Source organism: Giraffa tippelskirchi, chromosome 14 (genome assembly GCF_054371585.1).
Source record: "Giraffa tippelskirchi isolate mGirTip1 chromosome 14, T2T-mGirTip1v1.2.pri, whole genome shotgun sequence".
NCBI classification, from domain to species: Eukaryota; Metazoa; Chordata; class Mammalia; order Artiodactyla; family Giraffidae; genus Giraffa; species Giraffa tippelskirchi.
In genome coordinates this window covers 46,906,546-46,920,714 of record NC_137288.1, presented here as the reverse complement: position 1 = coordinate 46,920,714, position 14,169 = coordinate 46,906,546, and the positions used below count along the sequence as shown (strand labels likewise).

The following is a 14,169-nucleotide window of genomic DNA, read 5'->3' as shown; positions in this document are numbered from 1 at the left end:
TGTTAAGTATCTGTAGGAAAATGTTTTTTTTAGAACATTCCTCATTCTCCTAAGCCCATTTCTTTGCTCATATACTTTCATATGCCCCCATAGCCAGTTTAGCTTGCCCCCCACCCCCTTTTAAACTGGGAGGTTTGCATTACAATAAACCACCTCCTCAGACCGAACTAGAAACACAGAAACAATTTGGTTTTTTTCCCATAGATTAGCTCTGTGTAAATCGGTTCTTGTGAAATAGTCTGGTATCTAAGTTATCTTTACAAGTTCATTTCTGAGGGAAAATGATCCTGAATTCTAAACAACAGGCTTTTAAATGAACTTGTAGAACACAGCTAAGATAAGGTGGGGTTTAAACTAATGGAGGAGATAATGGAATGTAGCAGGTAGTCCAGACACTCCTGGCTTTGGAGTGACTTTGGGAGCATATTTACTTTTGTAGATGCTTGCTGTAGTTAGGATTAGTTTATATTCTCTATGCATACTCATGATAAGAGTATATGACTTTCTCCCAGGGGTGGGTTTATTTTCTTGATGATAATTTTGTTCCTAAAAAAGCAAGAAATGGGGTGGAAACTTCTGATATTAAAAAAAAAATCATTATTTGAACTTTGGGAGTTTTATAGGGCTAGTAGCAATAATAAATCATGGAAGCTTGAGATTGTAATGTTTTGCATTATGGTGCCTTGCTTACCTCCCTTTCCCAGTCTCTCTTCATGGAGTAGTGGAAAATGCATTGGGTTAGTAGGGAAGTAAAGGTGTTTGTTCATCCTCTATTTCCTCATGTGGACTTGTTAACTAGAGGAACAGACATTTACTGAACTCACATCATGTGTCAGAAACTGTGCTAAGCTTTTTACATACTTTATCTCATTTAGTCCTCATAAAAGTGTTATTTGATAGCCTTCATTTTACTGATGAGAAAACAAGCTATGGGAAGTGAACAAATTTGCCCAAGATTTCATAAGTAATTGGTTGATGGTTGAGGTTCACATCCAGGCTTGTCAGTTTTTTTCCCCCCTACTTTATAACATTAGGCACTTTAAACTTTAATTCTTCACCTGTCAAATGAAATTGGAGTAGTCAAGGTACATAGATGTTTTGCTTCTAAAATGAAATAAAGAAGTTTTATCTGTTAGGAGGGAAAAATGTGGATAAAGTTCTTATTTTTGTTTGACTTCATTAATTTTCTACTCTTGTGTAACAGGTGCTAAGAATAGCAAATATATTGCTGAAATTGCCAGTTGTGTGCCTAGTTGACACCTTGTTTCTTTTGTTTGAACTGTGTGAGGAGTGATTGTTATGCAAGCTTTTGATAAAGTAGAGTATAAAAAATAGATGAGAGAATAACTTGTCCAACAGAAAAGATGAGAAAATCGTAGATTTTGAGTGAGGCACTTTCATAGACATCTCCTTAATTCAAAACAAGAGTTGGTTGGAAGTCGATGGTGTTTCGCTCTACTGCTGCTGCTGCTAAGTCGCTTCAGTCGTTTCTGACTCTGTGACCCCATAGACCACAGCCCACCAGGCTTCCTTGTCCCTAGGATTCTCCAGGCAAGAATACTGGAGTGGGTTGCCATTTCCTTCTCCAATGCATGAAAGTGAAAAGTGAAAGTGAAGTTGCTCAGTCGTGTCTGACCCTTAGCGACCCCATGGACTGCAGCCTACCAGGCTTCTCCGTCCATGAGATTTTCCAGGCAAGAGTACTGGAGTGGGGTGCCATTGCCTTCTCCTTCACTCTGCTACACTATTGAAATTAACTAAGAAATAGATAATTTTTTCATTTTCCCAGGGGGCACTAGTGGTAAAGAACCTGCCTGCCAATGCAGGAGACCTAAGAGACGAGAGTTCAGTTCCTGGATGGGGAAGATCCCCTGGAGAAGGGCTTGGCAACCCACTCCAGTGTTCTTGCCTGGAGAATCCCATGGACAGAGGAGCCTGGTGGGAAGAGTCCATGGGGTTGCAGAGTCAGGTATGACTGAAGTGACTTAGCATGCATGCAGACAATCTTTTCAGTTTTTCAAATGTATCTCTCTGAGATTTATTTGGTTATTAGAATGGGATTCAATAACTTTCGAGTATAGTATGTTAAATGGGAAACATGATGCCCTAGATATGTAATTATCCTTCAAACAAAATCAGAGCCAAGTAAAGAAAAAAACCCAGGTAGAGTCAAGAGCGGAAGAGGCCAACCTTTGTAATCAGACTCACATGGTTTGAATTTGAGCCCACATATCCTCAATTTCTTCACCTATAAATGAGGATAATAATGCCTACCTTTTAATATTGTTGGGAAGGTTAAAATATATGTGAAGCAGGTAGCTTGATGTACTGATTTAAGTAGTAGTTAGTATTAATAATATACTTATTTTCACTAACTTACTGTATCTCAAGAGTAAGGAATGTGGAGTATACCAAGCAGCTGGCAGGTCACAAAGGTCTCAGCCTCATTAGGAATTTTAATTACATTTCAGCTGATTTCTAAACAATAAGTACTTTGATGGTTCAGGGAGGATAAGATGCATATTCTAGTTGGTTAACCATCTTTAATCTCTGTAAACTTTTTGTCACACTGATTTGGGGTTAAAATTGAATGAATCCATAAATCAGAAATAGGAATTCCTGGTTAGTTGAATGATATCAGCAAATAGTTATGCCACAATAAGTAATTGCGTTTAAACACTGGTTGCTGACTTGTAAATTACTTTTTACTGTTAGATGAAATCTTTTAATTAGGGCAGAAAGGTAGAGGATTAACTAGGCACTGTATTAGTCTACTAGGAATGCTTATCTTTTATTTTAAAAGTTTATTACAGGTCCAGCCAGGTGGTCCAGTGGCTAAGACTGTGCGCCCCCAATGCCAGGGGCCTGGGTTCCATCCCTGCTCAGAGAACTAGATCCCACATGCCGCAACTAAGCATTCAACTAAAAATCCTGAGTGCAGCAATGAACCCAGCACAGCCAAATAAATAAATATTGAAGAAAAAAAAGTTTATTACATAGTATTTAATGGCATCTGGTCCCATCACTTCATGGGAAATAGATGCGGAAACAGTGGAAACAGTGTCAGACTTTATTTTTTTGGGCTCCAAAATAACTGCTGATGGTGATCGCAGCCATGAAATTAAAAGACTCTTACTCCTTGGAAGGAAGGTTATGACCAACCTAGATAGCATATTTAAAAGCAGAGACATTACTTTGCCAACAAAGGTCCATCTAGTCAAGGTTATGGTTTTTCCAGTGGTCATGTATGGATGTGAGAGTTGGACAATGAAGAAAGCTGAGTGCCGAAGAATTGATGCTTTTGAACTGTGGTGTTGGAGAAGAGTCTTGAGAGTCCCTTGGACTGCAAGGAGATCCAACCAGTCCATCCTAAAGGAGATCAGTCCTGGGTGTTCATTGGAAGGACTGATGTTGAAGCTGAAACTCCAATACTTTGGCCACCACATGTGAAGAGTTGACTCATTGGAAAAGACCCTAATGTTGGGAAGGATTGGGGGCAGGAGGAGAAGGGGACGACAGAGGATGAGATGGCTGGATGGCATCACCGACTCGATGGACACGGGTTTGGGTAGACTCCGGGAGTTGGTGATGGACAGGGAGGCCTGGCGTGCTGCGATTCATGGGGTCACAAAGAGTTGGATACGACTGAGCGACTGAACTGAACTAAGATATCCAGGTACGTGAGTGATTAATAAATACCTGTGCACCTATCTAAAAATAAAGCATTTTTGATGTTTGAAACACTGTGTACTTCTTCCCAATTTCATTCCCTTTCTCTCCTAAAGTAACCACTATGTAGAAATTCTGCTACCACTATGTAGAAATTATTAGTTCCGATGGATTTCTTTACATTTATGCTATGTTGTATATATCTGTAAACAATCAACATTTTTGTATTCTTGTATAATTTTAAAATGGAGCATTATGGTTGATGGGTTCATCCATGTTGAATTGTGTGGCTCTTAAAGATTCATTTTAGATACTCCATTTTATACCTAACATATGTGTCTGCACTCTCTTGTTAATGAACATTTATAATATTTACTTTTGCTTCACATAATGAACTGCTTGTAGTGAGAAACTTCTTTCAGTCATCTTTTCTCTCTAGAAATTTAGCAGTTTACTTGAATCAATGCTTTGTGAGTTTGAACTGTTTTACTTGCCTCTTTTAAGAACTTGTGGTTATTGATTTCAATTAGCATGTTTTACCGTTCTCATAAAATTTGCCAACAAAAAGACTTAAGCTATGTAAATTCTCTAAGTTACTGAATTTAGGCGAGATGACATTAAATGTAGAGCAGATGGTCATTTAAGTATTAGAATGAGTCAAAAGCTATCATCAGGTGGTTCATTGAACAGTGGCAGATGTCTTCATAAAGCTTAGCAAAGGGAAAGAGCGTTACTTTCTAGGGTGATGTGGTATTCTATAAGGAGAAAAAGCACTAATGGGTTTAGTTAAGGAATTAAATTTCAAGAAAGGGAAATTTTAAGGAATAACTCTTGCCAGGGCTGAGGAGGTTTTGAATGGAAGAGAACAGTTTTAGGTGAGAATGAATTGGGTGAATGAAGTAAGGGCAAACAAAAAAGGTACCAAAGTAAGAGGTCAATAAAATGTTGGCCTTGTTCATTTAAGGCTCCTTTTTAATGTTTTCTTTAAATATCAACTTTTGTTTTAAAGTCAATTCATTGCATTCTCATTAAAAATTCTCTACTGCTCACTTACGGTGTTGGAGCAGCTGCTTTGTTGACCTTCTCCAGTTCTCAGCATTGGTCTGTTTCACAGCTGTTCGGTAGCTTTGTTGGCATTTGAACTGTGGGAACCAAAAAGAATTTGGATGCGCTTTTGTGTGCATTAATGGTTTTCCTGAAGTATTCTTAAAACGATGAATTGAAGGAGGGCTTTTTGTTTTTAACCAGTTATCATTGTGTGTTTAAATGGTTCCACTTAAAGCGTGTACTCAGATTATGAGCTGATGAATGTTATCATTGTACTGTGTGGAAAATGAATTTACAGATGAAAAATATGTAAATAGGGGACTAGCTGAAACCTGGACTTGTCTTTTTTTGGCCAGGTGGGGATACATTTTCCCTTTGCCTCTCATCAATCCACACTCCTTTGAAGAGCTGGTCCAATAGTTTAGGATGTGCCTCTCAGTACTCTCGCCTGGAAAATCCCATGGATGGAGGAGCCTGGGAGGCTGCAGTCCATGGGGTCGCTAAGAGTCGGCCACGACTGAGCGACTTCACTTTCCCTTTTCACTTGCATGCATTGGAGAAGGAAATGGCAACCCACTCCAGTGTTCTTGTCTGGAGAATCCCAGGGATGGGGGAGCCTGGTGGGCTGCCGTCTATGGGGTTGCACAGAGTCGGACACGACTGAAGCGACTTAGCAGGAGCAGCAGCTCAGTGTGTATTGGGCCAGTTTGTTTAGTATGCTTGGCTTTTTGTGATGGCATAGGAGACCTATCTTAGACCTTGTTCAGAAATGTAACTATTGTGTGGACATTTACTGTTACTGCTCTTTGATATTATGAAGTTTTGGGTCCTGGTGTTTTCCCTGTTGAGACAGATTAAGGAGTGTACGTGTTAGGTATGCATTTTATTTTCATAAGCATGGAATAACTAGGTTAGGCTATGGGTTAAAAGAAAAAAACTTTGAGTTGTAGTTACGTACCACATTGCTAAGGTAACAATTTGAAAGTTGGTTTCTATAAATCATTGGAATTCCTCGTATTTTTATTTTCAGCTTTTATTTTAATTGTAAGGGACATATACCAGCATTTCTGATGCTTATGCTGCATATTAAACGCCCCTTCTTACCGAGCTGCTTCCTAGAATTAATATACACTGAGTGTAGAAAACTTGAAAAACCACAAAGGGGAATGAATCCCATCAAGCACATTTTGGGGGTTAAATTTCTAGTTTTTCTGTCCACATGTGTTATACATATAATGTAATTTATTTACCAAAGTGCTGTATTGTAATTCTTAGCAAACTATTTATAAAATAATAATATTGTTTACCATCTCAGTAATGTTTCTTCTGCAATGTAGTTTAATAACTGCAGAGAATTTTCCTCTATGGATTACCTTAGTTTACACATAAATAGTCCCGTATTTTCAACATCAGTTATGTTAAATTTTTATTTACTACAAAAAATTTAGTATCATTGGTTGTACCTTTTAAAAATTTTGAAGGCATTTAAATGTTTTAAAGCATTTAAAATATTTTGCAGGTACCTTCTATGTAGAGATTGTATCAATTTATGTTTCCCTCTCAACAGTATCCATCTGACTGGCTTTCTTGACACCATCTTCACATACAGGGATGTGTTATTTGTAATGTGTGCTGATTCAGGAAGATAAAGTTTTTATCTATTGTATTGTACTTCCTTTTTAAAGTTATGAAATTATAATAAACAGACACTCCAAAAAAGACGTATAGATGGCTAATAAACACATGAAAAGATGCTCAACGTTGCTCATTATTAGAGAAATGCAAATCAAAACCACAATGAGGTATCATCTTACGCTGGTCAGAATGGCCGCCATCAAAAAGTCTACAAACAATAAATGCTGGAGGGGGTGTAGAGAAAAGGAACCCTTTTACACTATTGGTGGGAATGCAAGCTGGTATAGCCACTATGGAGAACAGTGTGGAGATTCCTTAAAAAACTGGAAATAGAACTGCCATATGACCCAGCAATCCCATTGCTGGGCATACACACTGAGGAAACTAGAATTGAAAGAGACACATGTACCCCAGTGTACACTGCAGCACTGTTTACAGTAGCTAGGCCATGGAAGCAACCTAGATGTCCATTGGCAGATGAATGGATAAGGAAGTTGTAGCACGTATACACAACGGACTGTTCCTCAGCCGTAAAAAGGAATGCATGGGGCTGAGTCAGTTTGAAAGAGTGAATGAAACTGGAGCCTCTTATACAGAGTGAAGTAAGTCAGAAAGAGAAACACCAATATAGTATATTCATGCATATATATGGAATTTATAAAGACAGTAATGATGATCCTATATGCAAGGCAGCAAAAGAGACACTGATGTAAGGAACAGACTTTTGGACTCTGTGGGAGAAGGCACAACCATCATATGTGGGATGATTTGAGAGAAGAGCATTGAAACATACATCTTACCATATGTGAAATAGATGATCAGTGCAAGTTTGATGCATGAAGCAGGGCACTCAAAGCTGGTGCTCTGAGACATCCCAGAGGGATGGGATGGGGAGGGAGGTGGGAGGGGGGTTCAAGATGGGGGACACATGTACACCTATGGCTGATTCTTATCGATGTATGGCAAAAATCACCACAATATTGTAAAGTAATTATCTGCCAATTAAACAATTAAAAAACCCAAAAAACTAAATAATTCAAAAGTGTACAAACCACAAACAAATGTGGAAGTGCCCTCCTTCCTCATCTGTGCTGCCTCGACCACTGTGGGCAGTTGGGAGGAGTGGCTTGGTTTTCTCTGTTTGTACAGTTTCTGTATGGGTGTGCTCTCATGGGTACATGTGTGACTTCTACATTGTGTGTCATGCTTAGAGAGACTTTACTCAGGATTATAACAGATGCTGCTCAACTATTTTTTCCAGCACTTTAATGGTTTCCTTTTTTCATATTTAGCTCATTATCCTTATTTTTGCTACACTGTACTGCAGAGAACTATAATTTAACAAAGATTGTATCTTATTTTTAACTTCCTTTGTTTTAGTTGCAATGGTTGCATAACAAGTACCCCAAAACTTTGTGTTGTAGAAAATATTTGTATGCTCGAGGCTTAGTGGGGAATGGTTTGCCTCTGCTCCACCAGTGTCTGGGGCTTCAGTGATAAGAGTCAACAGTGCCCAGGCTCCCCTGGGCGTGTGTTTCCACCTCTCTGTAGCTTCTCCAAATGGTCTCTCCTCTGTGGCAGCTTCAGGTAGCCAGACTTACTATGAAAGAGCTCCCAAGGCATGGCAGGTGGTGGTGGGGGGTGGCGGCGGGTGGCATGAATCTTCAAAGGGAGGGAGAGAGAGACACATGGACAGACAAATGGCACAGAAATTATAGTGTCACTTTTGCCACCTTCTATTAACCAAGGCAAATGTCCCCTCTGGTTCAGGGGGAGGAAAACAGACCTGCCTGTTGATGGTCACTTGTCATTCATTGTCCTGTTGTCAGAGGAGCACTTGGGTGAATATAGTCTGTGAGATTTTCTGTAGAAAACAATCTGCCACACCTTTCCTCCCTTTTAAGTGTACACTCAGGTTTCCAGGAATGTAACTGATATAAAATCTCAAATAAAGCAGGTGTATATCTGTATTTCACTATTAAAATTGATGAGTTAAAAAACTGCTCATATTGTGATTTTTGCCATTTCTTATTAAAAAGTGCAATTTTTATGAAAATTTAAAATTCACTTTAGTAGCCTTGCATCAGATATGACAGTTGTTCAAAGTCTTTGTCTGTTGATAGGTTCTAGAATTTACCTTAAAATCTTAATGTGAGCCAGGATAATTTCTTTCTTAACTCTGTAGACTTTTGCTATTTGTGTTGGGAGTTAATAATTACAAGAATATTTACAAATTTCAAAATGAACACTTTAAGGAAAGGTTGTATATTGGTTTAAATCAAAATATAGCAGATTCTTAGTAACCCTTGTGATTAGCCAGATTATGGATTCCTTGCTACTTAGGGGGAAAAAAAAAAACAACACTCTTCACATGATTGAAAAACACCAAACAAACCCTTTTCTCTGTACTCACTTATACACCCCAAAAGGAAGAATAGATGTAAATTGCATTTGGCCTTCTGATTTATGTTCTAAAAAGACTAAAGCATGCAGTACCAGTGAATGCTGGTAGCTCTGAGTTGTGCAGCCATAAATTTGGTTTTTAATTGTAGTTTACAGTCTGTTAAGCTGGAGTCTAATCTCCTTTGGGCCAGTGGCAGGTGATCACTTCCATGATTGATGCAGTCAGAATTAATTAACCGTAGGCTGGAAGGAGAAGGGCTGGATGAGCTACCCTGGAGTAAGCCTGTCTCGAATGGCAGGTGTGTCCTCTGTTGCTATCCTCGAGTGAACACAATGAAAGGAACCCAGGGGATAGGTACAGCTCAGGGAAGCTATAAGCTTTGGGGAAAAACCAGAGATAAAATAGTAGTTAGTGAATGCAGAGGGCGGGTAATTTGCTAAAATGAGGGTCATTCACACATGAAGTAATTGATTATTCTCTGTATGTAGTCGCTGGGAAATTGAAAAATTTGTTCTTTAATTTTTGTATAAATTTTTGTATAAATTTTGTATATATTGCTGAATTTGCCGAGGATATGTGACAACTTTGATCACTAAGTTGGAAATGGTTGACTAGTACATTTAATATATTTATATTAAAGTTAAGTGCAGTCTAATTCCTTATATTTGCCTTTTTGCTCTAATGCCTTTCTAAGTATGTTTACCTCTGTTGTATCACTTTAGCTTCACAATGTCTCTTTCCGTATTGTCTTGGTCTGTTTGGGCTGCCATAACAATCTATCACAGACTGGGGAGTTTGTAAACAACTGGAATTGATCTCTCACAGAGACTAGGTAGTCGAGTTCAGAGTGGTAATGGCCAGTTCGGTTCCCTAGTGAAGGCTCATTCCTTCCAGTGTTCATTTCTCCCCACCCCATCCCTCCCTCCCTTTTACTTAACCATTTCAGCTTAGGCACTTGATTTAGAATCTGGTTACTGTAGTTACAGAGATTTTAAACTTGGATATAGACATAAATTAAATAGGGTTTTTCTCTTTACCAGGAAGTAACAATAGTGTATTAGTTCTTGTTTAGTTACAGAAGTACTGCTTTTGTATTATAGTTCTTGCATATTCTGCACATTCTCATGTTATTCTTAGAACATACCTTTCTTTTAAAGATCATATCACTTCCTCCAAAGGGAATGAGTTTCTGAGAACTAATAGGACTCATTTTTTATTTAATTATTGGAAAATCTCTAAATTTATACAAAATAGTATAATAAACCCTCGTGTTAGGTGTTACCCAACTTCAAATGGGCAGTCTTGTTTCATCTCAACTCACCGTACTTCCCCTCCCTGTGCACTGTGTATTTTGAAATAAATACTGTAGTTTTGCATGTAAGTATTTTAGTTAAAATGACTTTTTCGTGGACACAGAGAAAGCTATTGACAGAGCCAGAATTTGATGTAGGAGGGTGTCATCATCAGGCGTGAGCATACAGCATGTCATGAAATAGTGACACTGATGTCACAGGCCACACATTGTTTAATTTACTGAACAAGTGATCTTAATATAACAGAATAGTAAAGGAGCATTATTCCCTCGTCTTATCACCATACAGTGTCAATGTTTTCATTAATTTGCAGTGGTGTTTTTGGTAGAGAATATTTTACCAAGTGCTTGTTTTCTTTTTCTACCATTTATTACTTCTTTTTCTTTAAGGAAAAAAACAAACAAAACCCACAACAAACTCAGCTATATTATTTCCCATTAAGCTGGGAAGCAAAAAATTGTCAATACCTAGGGACAAATGCTTAAGTTAATTGACAGTTTGTTTCTGATATTATGAGGATAAAACTGTCTTCTTCTTTGGAATTATTTACCTGGAGAATAGATTTGTGTTCCTCAAAAAGTTTTTTGTGTGTTTGAAATCTGAAACATCTCCTTGATGATAAAGGATTCTTCCTTGTCTCCCTGGATTGAACCTAAGTTTCAGGTTTGGATGAGAACAAGGAACATGCTCCTGAGAAGTGTTCTTACTAATGAAAAAAGAAGGAATAGAAAAGGTTTTGTCTGTAATTTGTACTGGTTAGAATATTTGTTGTCTGTTATCTTGAAACTGCATATGGTTCATTTGAAATATTGTTTCTTGCTTTATCGAGCTATTTTGTAAAATGCTGTGTTCCTATTTTTTCCCTCAGGGAATACTGTTCAAATAAACGGTACTTGAAATTAACATCAGCATGCATCTCTGTTTTAACAGGCATCAAGCACGATGGAACCATGTGTGATACCTGCCGCCAGCAGCCGATCATTGGCATTCGGTGGAAGTGTGCGGAGTGTACAAATTATGACTTGTGCACTGTTTGTTATCATGGAGATAAACATCATTTAAGGCATCGCTTTTATAGAATTACCACACCAGGGAGTGAGCGGTATGGGAATCAATTTTTTTTTCCCCAATTGTAATTCTTTGTATCTGTTACATTTTTTGCACCATTCAGCCTTAAAAATAGGATTAGGAAATAGCTTCTGACAGCTGGTTTAGTAGGAAGTAGCAGATACCAGGCTAGATGAGGACCAGGGCTACCACATCACGCGATGAGGACTAGTGCAGACGGAGCTGTGTGTGTTTCTCCAGGGTAATCGGAGCTGTTTGTTCTCTCGTGCAGAGACGTGGCACTCGGTGTGGATGTGCGAGGGGGGCCCAAGGAAGGCTGATGGTTTCCTCCATGTGCATTCTATCCTGCGAACACTAGGGCACAGTTATGGAATCAGGAGACGTTTATTCAGACTGTACTTGGGTAAATCTGAAAATAAATAGGTCATGTTATTCCTAAGCAGTGTATAGGTTAAGGGATTATTTGATCAGCAGTGATTATCATGTGCTGTTTCAGACTGTATATAGAGATATGTAAAAAGTATCTCAGGAGCAAACAGAGGAGTGTTGAGTGTGAGTGGGTGCAGAGTTTTTGCTGATGGAGTATTGTCAGGGAACTGTGACTAATGCAGAGAAGCAAGAGTCAAGTTGGTGAAGGGAGGCAACAGGAGTAATAGAAAGATGGATTTTTGTGTCAGACTGTCCTGGTTCAAATCCTGGCCCTGCCATTTGTTGAGTCATTTTCTACAAATTATTTAGTTTTGTCTTTTGCTTACAGTTTTTAAAGTTGGAGTGCCATAAAGACATTCTGAAAATGAATAGAATAATGAGATGAAAGTAGAATTTAAAAATCCCAATTGTTTTTGATTTTTTAGGAATGAGAAGGCTGTAGGAGATTAAGGGTTTGAAGGCCTTGGAGAACCATGCTTGTCTAGGAAGCTGCATGTAGAATCTTTTTCAAGGTCCGTAGTCGTTTGTAGGTATACACTGTTTTAGAGACAGTTTGGTGTAGGTCAGACCCAGGCCACAGGTGTATTTTGCTTGACTTGCTCTCAATTTTTGAACAATTGCTTACCTTGTAAAACCTGTGAAAGGTGAATTTCTGTGAAAGGTGATTTCACAGAAAGATCAAGTTTATGAATTCTAACTCCCCCTCCCCCCCAGGCTGTCACCACAGGGCCTGCATTTGTTCCTGGCAGCAGTTGGCTGAAGCCCAGGAGCACCTGCCCACTTTAGACAAAGCGTACTCTGGAGTTCACCAAAGTGCCTCCCACTCCTTATTGTCTTCCTCTGCCCAAGGTCAAGTGCCATTTGTTATTTGTTGTTGCTGTAGTGCTCTCTTAGGCCCTCGTTTGTAGTGTGTGCCTGGCAGTTGTAGGGTTTTGTGTATGCCATCTCTAAAGTAGTGAAGAGTTGTAGTGATCCCTGCAGTGGTTAGACTGGAATCATGTGTTGATTCCATTCCGGTTTAACTTTTGTGACCTTGGGCAAGTTATTGATGCTTACCTCCTTGGGACTTAGTTTCCTCATTTGTAAAATGAGTAATGTAATAATACCTTTATCTTAAGGTGGGTAACAGAGTTTATACCTCTGTAAGTGTTTTTATGTATAGGAAAAGCTAAGTGAATATAACTGTTGTTATTATTCCAACTACTAATGTCTTCATTAACATAACCTAGGGAATATGGAAAGTATTCCTGTTACTTGCTGTTATGGTGTTAACCAGAGCAAAGAAAAATCTTCTATATTTTCAAAATAACCTTTTTAATAGTCTTTATTTTAAAAAATAAATTGCTACCCATTACCAATTTTTTTTTATTTAAGTTTGAAAATAGATAATCTTTTTTTAGGGTTCTGTTAGAGTCTCGTAGAAAATCGAAGAAGATCACGGCCCGAGGGATCTTTGCAGGTGCCAGAGTGGTACGAGGAGTGGACTGGCAATGGGAAGATCAGGATGGAGGAAATGGACGCAGGGGAAAGGTAAAGGCTGTTTTTGATCCATCATGTTATTCTTGAATACTGTAGATTCAGTAGATGTTAAAACTACTGTAATTGAATTTCGTGGTCCATTTTCTTTAAGGCTAATAACAGTTTCTTAAACTTTCATTTTTTTTTCCCCTGGGAAGAAAAATGATTTTTCCCTCTCTGCTGTACACGTTGGTGTTCAGTGAGAAGATTGGTGGGTAGGTTTTTCTTTTCCACCTTTAGGCTTTGAGTTGCCATTTTGCTCCCCAGAATGCCTTTCTGAACATCCTCTTTGGGCCAGTCCTCCTTGAGCAGTATCTCATGCTCTTGGCTTTCATGTTACTAACATTTCATCTGAATTTACTTGCTTTATGTTCCATTCCCTCAAAGATGCATTTCTGAGGGATCATAGGCAGAGTGGTCTGGGGGTCAATTACAGCAGTTATTCTGAAGGGAATTTTGTAGTCTCTTTAATGGGGTGGGATAACCAGAGATATCAGGGTAAGTGGGTTGTTGGCTTTGCTTATTTTGGATTTCATGTTGCTTTTGCTGATGACGTAGTCGTTGATTCAGTCAACAAATCCTGAACGTATGTTCTGGGTATTTTGCTCAGTGTACAGAATGTGTATTCAAATCCTGAATGTGTGTTCTGGGTGTTTTGCTTGGTGTACTGAAGTTAACAGCATTTCCCTTTCAGACTTCAGCGTCAGTCCCTGTTCCACTGTTACCTTCTTTAAAATATTGTTCTTAGCATTAAGGAATGATGACCTTAAAATCTGTGTCATCTGAGGAACTCTTCCTAGGAACTTGAAGACCTCTTGTGCTACTTGGTGCTATATAGATTCTTTTGAATTTAAGATTTTTAAACATTTGTCAAATAAGATGTTTTCCAAATTCAGGGTATTGCTGTATTGATTTCATTTTTAAATGATAAGGTCTAATGTTTAATGTTTGGAAGTCAGACACATATTTTAGTCTTTATCTTTTAACTACTTTGATTTTTATTAAGGAAGCAATGCTTTTTAAGAAAAACTTTAGTAAATATTCACTGACCACTTAGGTGCAGGATTCTGTTCCAGGTGTAAAGGT

General features: G+C 38.4%; 1 protein-coding gene across 2 annotated transcripts in view; it reads left to right on the top strand.

Moving 5' to 3' along the window:
• Positions 1-14,169, top strand: part of MIB1 (MIB E3 ubiquitin protein ligase 1) — a 99,579-nt gene that overhangs the window by 8,194 nt on the left and 77,216 nt on the right. For both annotated transcript variants that reach the window (XM_081562753.1, XM_081562754.1), the window contains 2 exons: positions 10,999-11,170; positions 12,966-13,095. In XM_081562753.1, coding sequence (XP_081418879.1) covers positions 10,999-11,170; positions 12,966-13,095 — 302 coding nt within the window. The remainder of the gene's footprint in view (positions 1-10,998; positions 11,171-12,965; positions 13,096-14,169) is intronic.